The following is a 9,705-nucleotide window of genomic DNA, read 5'->3' on the forward strand; positions in this document are numbered from 1 at the left end:
ACCTCTGTTCACTGCAATCTAGCCTCGACGAGGAGGGGCCCTTGCACCTTCCTCTTCCCATTTGTGCGCCGTCCTAATTGCTCTCCGACACCCTCTCCGACATAACGACCTCCTCCTTCTCATTCGCATGGGCCATGTTCCTGTATCGCTGCTCCTCATCCGTCTTGCTTCCCCGCACAACCCTCCTATTCTCCGGATTCAGTCCCATCAACAACCTCGGCTCATCGAAGAACATCGCATCAATCTGCTCGAGCGTCCTCCCGCTCGTCTCCACTCCAAAGAAGTACGTCAGCGGCACAAAACTCGCACAAATGACCGCCCAAACCCAGAAATAATTCCCCTTGATGGAATCAAGCCCAATCGGCGTGACCATGACGACCACAAAGTTGCTGATCCAGTGCGAGAAGACGCCCACGGCGGTGGCTTTGTTCCGCACGCGGAGGGGCTGGATCTCGGAGGAGTAGGACCAGGAGACGGGCAGGATGCCAGAGGTGAAACAGTCGAGGTAGAGGAAGATGAAGGCGACTGCTGCGGCGGCGCTGGAGAAGCTGTTTGTGGAGAGGCCGCCGGCGATGATGGCCATGCAGATTGCGCAGCCGGCGGAGGAGAGCATGACGGACCAGCGGCGGCCGATGCGGTCGATGTAGAAGTAGGGGGGCCAGGAGAAGACGGCGTATTGGGTGAAGGCGACGGAGGCGAGGATGAGGGCCATGCTGGGAGAGTAGCCCATGTAGTTTTCGAGGATGTAGGCGAGGTAGTAGCATAGTGCCTAGATGCGCGGAGAGAGGTTAGTGTATGTTGAAGAAGGGGGGCTGGGTACAAGGTGTCTATGTCTAGGGGCATATCGAATTCGCATCGAGGCGTTACGTACGTTGACTCCGCTCCATTGATTCATCATGTAAGGGCCCATTCCAAGAACGACGCGATGGAGATTGCGGGTCTTGGTTGAGTTGCTGAAGACCTCACTCCACGAGGGCTCTTCTTCGTTCCGCTCAGCTTCGATCGCGTCTAGAATCTCTTGTAGCTGGCCTAGTACTTCTTCATCATCCAGGGGCTTGTCGAGTAGTCGACTAATGATGTTCTTGGCCTATCGACAGATTAGTATTGTTAACGAGTGCTTGACATAAGGGAACTTACCTCGTCAACTCTACCGCGCTGAGCCAGCCAGCGAGGCGACTCACAGAGCCAAGGCGACAAGCTCAGCACCAAGATCGAGAACAAGATCTGGCAGGATACCGGAAACCGCCATTGGAGCGAGCTGTTCGCGTACAAGCAAGCGAAGCAAAGCCACGATGCAAGCGCAACGCCGATAATGATCAATGCAGACTGAACGACCAGAAGAGCACCGCGGTTGTGCGCTGGCAGTGTCTCAGACTGCAAAATCGGAATAGCGACTGTGGAGAAGCCCACACCAATACCGCCTATGATTCTCGCAACGAACATCTGCCAGTACTCGAAGGACGCGGTCTGAATAGAAGCACCGATGATAACGACAATGTTCGCAAAGATGATCGATCGTTTGCGTCCAATCTGTTCGCCAAACATGAAGGCTATTATGGCTCCCAACGCGCATCCGACGTCGTATATCGCGGTGACGAGTCCAGTCATTGTAGGGTTCGGGTTGCCGAGTGTGTTCTTGAAGCGTTCCCCGCCCAGGATACCACCGAAGAGACCTTGGTCATCTTACTACTCATTAGCGGAGGTGGATGGAGGAGATATGGGAAAGACTTGCATCCGACGAGAAGGAAGTCGAAGCCAGCGGTCATCAAGATGACTGCTATGAGGCGCTTGCCTCTCAATTCAAGAACACCCATGACTGCTCACGATGGGTTTTGACAAGGGCTATTCAAGCTGTAGGATCCGATAAAGCTCGAGTGCCAGAAGTAGAGAGCACGACCCAGAATGATTCAGAATTAAGTGGAGGCGAAATCAAGCATATGTAGTTATCCCAACGTCCATCGTACACACTCGACATATGCACCATTGCCCAATCGAGGAAGCCGGTGCGAATCATGAGATGATGTATCCGGGGAAGATCGTCTTGTGAAATGAAAGAGTGGGTACGCGGAGAACCTTTTGCGGGGATCGTACTCCAGCAAGTGTGGAGTATCGTTAGAGATTCCAAGGCCGTAAGGCGGTCGGAATTGCCGTTTAAGCGTTAAGTCAGCCCTTCCAAGGCGGCTAACCTGCTAGCCTGTGATTAGTCAATTTGTTGTGCTTTCACCGGTGTACGAAGCCTTCAGAAGGTGGATCTCGAGACGAGAATGCTCGCTACACCTGCCCGAAGTGACACCGAGAAAGATGGAAAGCAAGGTAGAGTGGAGGAAAGGTGATAAAGATGGACCCCACACGACGTCATGGTCCATTGCCGAGGTCTCGAGCCTTTCAAGCAACAACCTTTGCATGCTGTGTGGGGCGTACGGGCGTACGCGATATCTGACATAACGCTGCATCGGCGGAAGGCGCAAACTAAGCATCGACACTAACACAGGCAAGTATGGCGAAGCCAACAACCGTAATGAGACACACACCTTTTAAATCCTTGCCTCAGTCTTGAGACTCCAACTGAAATTGACATTAATGTCACCTCGAGCGAGTCAAAGAGACTGCTTCGTTCATGCAAGATAATGGAACATTCAATGCAGACATTGCGTTCCAAGTCGGTTGCTGCGCTGATCAACTGATGACCAATTTTGATCTTTGAACGAACGTAGCCTAGGGATTCGGCTGTCTTCTGCAGAGTGAAAGCCCACGGCGGATTCGGAGACGGCTGGCCATTGTGCACATGTCAAGCACCGTGAGGAAGCTATGTGTGCGCAGAGATATGTGGAGATGATTGGGATGAGCTGTGCATGGCTTCTATTACGCTTCTTACGCTCGCGGGCTCCTCCTTAGATATTCATCTGGTATTCATTTGGGTGTACACACTCGGCAATGAGGACCTGGAGGCTGATCGAGGGATGACCAAAGTATGATAGGGACAGCGTACGATCGACAGGACGTTTAATCAAGGCACAACTTGATCGTCACATATCTGAGCTCAGTTTTCACGTGAACATCTCAACAATATGTCCACAAAAGTATCATTCGCCAAACGCTCTTCGGCGGGCTAGATAACGCCTGATATAGAAACCTTCCCAGGCTGAGATAATATCCTCCATGCCCTTTTGATCCACCCATTACAATATATAATACAATACCAATATCCAGAAACAGCCGCTAATCGCTCAACATGCCATCATCGGGTATCAGATCTATCTCTTTTTTGCCAACTCGCTATGATCCCACACGGCCAGGCGTCGGCCAATACTCCCAAAGCACACGCAACTGCAGAACAGCACGCTGCCCACCCATGTCACTACAGCTAGCGTGTCATAGCTAACCACGCCAACAAACATGTCTTGCTGACCCTGCAATCGTGCAGCCGATGGTACGTGCGTGCCGTTGATCGTGGCTGGTAGGGAGGGCGAAGGGAGAATGTCGGGGTCTGAGAGGAAGATGAAGGAGGTTAGGACAGATGTTACGAGGAGAGAGTATGAGAAGCCAGGCTTGGTACGGTCGAGTATGTACCAAAGAGCGGGGTTGACGAGGGCGAGCGTGAGGGTGAGCTGAAGGGTGGACTGCCAGGGGAGTTTGCGCTGTCATTGATTAGCTTGATGCCAGGAGTGGGTGTAGGTTAACACTTACGATGGCGAATGCTATTGCCAGGAAAGCGCCCACGCTCCGCACTATGTCGTTCCACTGCTCGCTGAAGCCCGTTTCGTTCTCCTGCTCCGGCGCACACTCTTCTTCAAGGCCTTTCGCCGGCTGCCGGCCCCACGTAAGTTCGACGTATGGCAGGCAACTGCCTAGAACAAGGCCGGCAATCCCCCAGCTTGCAAGATATGTCCAGTTCCCTCGGTCTACGCCTTCTACCCTTACGGCGGCCAATTCCCTAGTGTCGTGCAGGTGGCTGACAATGACGCCGTAGGTGACGCCAAAAAGGAACAAAGCTGCTAGCTTCCCTAGAGATACAGTGTACTTCCAAACACCCTTCCTCTGCGGCCTTAGACCCTGTCTGGTAGACGGTGACCGTGCTGCTTCGCGATTGCTATTGGCGGTTCTCCTGCGCGGCTGCATGGTGAGACCTAGAGCAGGGCTATCTGTTCCACTATCCCATCTGGTTGCGCCTGGATGTTTCCTTCCGGGTGTCTCTGTGCCCATGCCCCAGGGCGTCTCCGGGACACTCTGTTCCACTGGTGTGCTGGCATCGTCGTCGTAGATGCCAAAAAGCGTGCTTTTAGTCAGGTTCATGAGACTTTTATTCCGCGGTGGCGGCGCTCCTTCTGGTTCTGCATCGTCGTTGAGATTGAGACCCGCATTGTATGTCCGCAGCAGGCGCGCGTTGAGCTGCGCAAGGAAATCCGATGGGCGGTTCTGCGTCTCTGCGACGCCGGGTGGCGTTGACGGGACGAAAGCGTGTGCGGGCGAGTCTGACGAGGCGTCTGTCTGTGTGGAGAAGTTGCGGCGAGGTATGGGACGATAGATGGGCGGTTGCTGTGTCGAGCTTGTAGTTAAAGGGTCTTCCGCCATGTCGCTTCTGCTAGTTCCGACGTTCCGCGATGCCGTGCGAATGTGATGCGATGGATATGCTGGAAACTCGCCCAATTACAAGATGTAGGTTATAAAGATGGACTGCTGAAGGAAGATGACGAACAAATACGGAGCGCTGCACCCCCGCTCGCCCCGCCGTCAATTGTTGCGTGGATCGTTGAGGAAATGGATGGTCGCCAATTGACATGAACTTCGCCAGGGTCAGCCGACACGTGAACGGCCAGACTCTCACAAACCTTGACCGCTTGGCGCGACTGCGAGTGTTGGTGGACTCACGACTCGCAGATTGATGCTGAACGGAACACGCGGGTCACAGTGAGGGGGCATTATATGGTTGACAGGCCAAGCGTTAGCATGCCGTTGAGACGCACGCGCTCTCTGTTCACGTTGGTATGCGGAGGCCAGTTGCATGTGAAAGCCCACAGCTTTCGGTCCACTCAATGAGCGTGTCGGAGAGTCGCGGTTAGTCAGCCCGACCACGTCTCTCGCAACGTTGTCCGCAATAGACAACACAGCTAGTCGTTGCGGGCGCGGTTGCATTCCATAGCGATGGCCGAAGCACGCCCACTTGAGCGCAGGGTTCCACGCGCACGTCTCTTAAGGCCACATGCACCGTATCTCTCCAAGGACGGGCGTGAGAGGATCGGGAAGGTACGACGCCTCCGATATTGCTTTCTCCGCATCAGTGCCGGTACCACGCAACATAAGACTTTCTTCACGGCGTCCGCCACGCAAGTCATCCTTTTCGAAGGTACCTCGCGGTGATCGCGCAATTCCTCCTCCTGCAGCTTCTCAACGCGATTGTATTTACACCCCACACCCAAGGCCTCCCACCGTTGTCCGAGAGTGAAACACCAGACGTCATCGTTGCACCTGAAGCTCTGGGGCAGTGTCTCCATCCTCCCCACAAGCCAATCACAGCAACGCAGCGTCAACGCGCAGCTACTCTAGTAAACCTTGGGGCTGTTGCCTGGGAGTACAAACGATTGTTTCGATCGCGACCAAACATTCTACTCACTCTCCACACCCGTCTTAACAAACATGGCATCCGCAGACGACTTCACGCTCATCGAGAACGAAAGCCCGCATAACCCGCCGCAGCTGTTTCCCGACTATCGGCAATTGCTGAACGGCAAGGGCTTCGATCCCGACGTCCAAGTCGTCACGGCTTTGCGAGAGAAACACCCAGAGTTGACTGTTACGAGCGTGCCCGGCAACAATGTCAATCTTCTTCAATTTGCCGCGGCGGGCTACGCTCAAGCTGAATTAGACAATGACACCGAACCTGTCATCCGCTGGACAGGCTTTGTAGGGCCAGATCACAGAGTGCGTTGTTCCATACTGTACCGTCAACAAATCACGGGAGCGATTGCTAATCCTTGTGTGCTTGTGTAGGGCGGATCAGGTCATCTTACCGACATCACCTTCTACGGGAGGTACAAGTATACCTGGAACAATGAGCAATTTATTCTGTACACAATCGTCTATGGATTGTCCTCGGTTCAGTACATTTTGAAGGAACCCACCGGTAGCGAGACTGCAACTTCGCACTCATCGGTAGTTAATCGGCTTCTGTCCACGATTGGGGCCTGGCTCATCAAGGAAGAGCCAGCCATCTACGTCTACGACAATTTCTGGGAGCGATCGACCAAGCTCTGGGACGAAGTGAAGAAGGCGAAGTGGGAGGATGTGATCCTTGATCCCAAGATGAAGAAGGCTTTGACCGAAGTTGCGAACAAGTTTTTCGATAACGAAGACATTTATCGCGAATACGGCGTGCCATGGAAACGCGGTCTGATCTTTCACGGCCCTGTGGGCAACGGCAAGACGATTTCCCTGAAAGCTCTCATGCATACGGTCCAGGAGCGCAAACAACCAGTGGTGACCTTGTACGTGAAGAGTGCACCCTATCCCTGGAGTATTAGACAGGTCTTTATGATGGCGAGATCCATGACACCTTGTATGTTGGTGCTGGAGGACATCGACACCATCGTGACCAAAAGTACACGAAGCTACTTCTTCAACGAGGTGGACGGGCTGGAGAACAATGACGGCATTCTCATGATCGCAACGACAAACCACCTGGACGAGCTGGATCCGGGCCTCTCCAAGCGACCTTCACGATTCGACCGCAAGTATCTGTTCCCGCTGCCGAACAAGGGCGAGAGAACCCAATATGGTATGCGGTTCTACTGTTCCTGGTTCGGATAATGAAGCTGACCATTTTAGCACAATACTGGAGAAACAAGCTGAAGAACAAGAAGAGCATTGAATTCCCAAGCAAACTGTGTGAGGCGATTGCAGGCATCACTGACGACTTCTCCTTCGCATACTTGAAGGAAGCTTTCGTAGCGACTCTTCTCGAGTTGGCGCGGACCCACGACGGAGACGATGAGGACGATGAATCTGTCAAGATTGGAGCAAGCGACGAAGACGAAGACCCGCTTGACAAATACGAGTTTTGGCGAGCGTTCAAGGCGCAAGTCAAGGTTCTGCGCAATGAGATGGGCGATGATGGGGGAGACGGTGACGAGGGTCCTGATCCCCAACCCCGTATCTTCGATGAGGGAATTTCTGCTCTTGAATACGAAGGAATGACGCCCATGCTCGAAAAGATGAGGCTGCAGGGCAGTGGGAACAAGGCAGCCTTGCCGCAGGGTGCTTACCCAGGGCGACAGCTCGCTTCTGCGGCACGCAGTCCTATTGACGGATTTGCCCCGCTTGCGCGGAACAAGTCTGCGGGCGTGTGGGAGTGGGGCGTGTAGTTCACGCACTTATCCGATCGGTGGCACAGATAGACGGCATGCTGTACATGGGCGCTTTTGTAACAGTGTAATTGAGCAAATGATACGAACAACGGGTACATGATTCGGTGGAAATATACAAGCCAGCATTCTTCCATGGACCTTCCGAATCTCTGATGGGTGAATCTGCATGCGACGATGCGCACTCCTTGGATATGACGCGAGGCGGTATGGCTTTGGGGGGCTTGGGGGCTGCGCCACGATGCGGAGGAAGGAGCACGACGGTGCCACCTTCCAGAAGCCTTCCTCATGTGGACTCGCACATGGGCTCCGATGGGCAACAAATGCCGCACCTCTGGCGGCACCAGGATCAGATACTTGACACACTGTGCAGCGCCCCGACACCAGCGAATGCGCACCTCCCACGTCCGCGCGGTGATTTGACAGCCGTGGCCGCTAGTCGTTGCCGGTGAACTACATTAGGCGGTCCAAGCATGTACGACAAGTCACAGGGCACTGCCGAACACGTCCATGCCCACGGCCAGCGGGCGACGGCGCGCACAGCCTGTCGACGTTTACTCAATGCCATGCAGTCATCTTCACTACCGCTCGCAGAACGTGATAAGCCCGCAATTCATCACTGGAGCGGACGCTTCCTAGGGCAACCGCAAGGCATCTACGCTGCTTCAGCCGCAGGTATCCTAGAACGACCGGGGCTACGCATCTCTTTGTATATGTTTGAACTTTTCCAGCCGTGCAACTCGCCATTGCACTCCCCGGTCTCGCCATCTTTTCTTTTGCTCAACGGAGGCGGTTTTGGTTCGCTCTCACACTTTGTTTCCCTGTTTCTTTTGGATGATACCGCAACACGAGGTGGTGGATTTCCATCATCTCCCAGGTGCCTAGCGCCAGCTGCCGTCGGTTCAACACGGACTTACCACATACTTGCTCCGAGCCGCATCGTCTGGCTTGACCACCATAGGCGAGCTTCTTTGGCCCAATTGACCCCACGGCCGATCCATCTCCACCGTGGACGCCACACCCGGCATAGGATTGGACTTTGGAGGCTCATTGCGACCTGTGTTACCCCAGGGTACACGATTCGGTGGCTAAACTTCTGGCTTGAAATCGTTGGCAGACGCTACCCCCGACATGACCTCGAACGCTCGAAGGATGTCTACCCTCTCCCAAAAGCTCTCATCCGAAGAGGGCTGGCAGGATCTCATCTCCTGGGACGATGAACTATACGACCCACTGTTCCAAGGCGACGCCGGTATCGCACCCACATCGGCAAACACCCCATATGGCGGTAATTCCTTCTCATCGAATACACATGCTCCAGAGAGCGTAGCCTCTGAGCGTTTCTGCGAGGCATCCACGACGGTTTCGCTCTTTGATGGTCCCTCCTCATTTGACTATGTCACCTCTAGACCGCCCTCGGTCACTGAGGGACCATCTTCGTTTGATCAAGGCCATTCTTGGCTGAGTGGCTCTCCGTCATACACGACGTCAGCCACTTCACCCCTGACGGCGCAAGTGGGCATTCCATATCAGGGTTCTACCGAGGCCTGCGAGTCTATGCTTTCACCTGGGTACGTTATAGATTGGACATACCAAAGAGCTCAACACTCTTTGAATTGCTTATTGCTTGGAGCTTGGATGCTTATTCAAGTCCACCTTTGACTCACTCGAACTTCGCTGACTTGTTATCGTCACGTTTAGGTACATACCTCCTGCATCACCGTTCTTCGACGCTCACAGCTATGGCTCATCCAGCTCTTACCGGACTGCTCCTACCTCTGGGATCTTCAATCCCTATGTAGCAGGGACTTCCCATTCCTTCAGCGGCCTCGACGTATACAACTCACAAGCTTTGGACAATGTTGGAACGTGGGTTGAGCCATCAGTGGAACCCATCATAGAGGTCCAACAAGAAGATGGTACGGGGGCAATGCCGATACCTATCCCTCAAACCGGACCTCAGAGATATAGCAACACCTTCTCGTCACACCCATGGACCGACCACTCATCTTATCAACAGTCTCAATTCATGCAAGCACGAGCCATTACCATTCCTCAACCGCATATTCGTGTCTCCGGTTCACCTTCGGAAATCCGCTCGAGAATGTCTATGGAGAGGCGTCCATCTTTAAGACACCAGTCTCAACACTGGTCTCGGCGAGTGCCCCCTGTACTTTCTATATCTCCCGAGGCCCAACGCTCGCCAGGCCCTGCTCTCCTCACGCGAAGCTTGTCGAATCCGCGGCGCAGTCGAAACAGCAAGCTTGCGTCGCCATCACCAACATCAACAAACTTGGGCTGGGTCTCTTATCAACCAAATACCCAGCATAGACTAGTACCTTCGGGA

General features: G+C 53.9%; 3 protein-coding genes across 3 annotated transcripts; 1 reads left to right on the forward strand and 2 right to left on the reverse strand.

The window, feature by feature from the left end:
- Positions 1-73: 73 nt before the first annotated feature.
- On the reverse strand, positions 74-1,608 carry N0V89_012403 (uncharacterized protein; the record flags this gene model as incomplete). Its single annotated transcript, XM_056221124.1, has 3 exons — positions 74-769; positions 872-1,087; positions 1,138-1,608. The coding sequence occupies 3 exons, from the start codon at positions 1,606-1,608 to the stop codon at positions 74-76; spliced, it is 1,383 nt and encodes a 460-aa protein (XP_056065111.1).
- A 1,646-nt stretch (positions 1,609-3,254) lies between these two features.
- Positions 3,255-4,572, reverse strand: N0V89_012404 (uncharacterized protein; the record flags this gene model as incomplete). The annotated part of the gene is made up of 2 exons (XM_056221125.1): positions 3,255-3,638; positions 3,688-4,572. The coding sequence occupies 2 exons, from the start codon at positions 4,570-4,572 to the stop codon at positions 3,255-3,257; spliced, it is 1,269 nt and encodes a 422-aa protein (XP_056065112.1).
- Positions 4,573-5,634: 1,062 nt separating this feature from the next.
- On the forward strand, positions 5,635-7,358 carry N0V89_012405 (uncharacterized protein; the record flags this gene model as incomplete). Its single annotated transcript, XM_056221126.1, has 3 exons — positions 5,635-5,919; positions 5,989-6,772; positions 6,823-7,358. 3 exons carry the CDS (start codon positions 5,635-5,637, stop codon positions 7,356-7,358), a joined length of 1,605 nt encoding a protein of 534 aa, XP_056065113.1.
- Positions 7,359-9,705: the final 2,347 nt, after the last annotated feature.

Source organism: Didymosphaeria variabile, assembly GCF_027946475.1.
Source record: "Didymosphaeria variabile strain IMI 356815 chromosome Unknown scaffold_10, whole genome shotgun sequence".
NCBI lineage: Eukaryota > Fungi > Ascomycota > Dothideomycetes > Pleosporales > Didymosphaeriaceae > Didymosphaeria > Didymosphaeria variabile.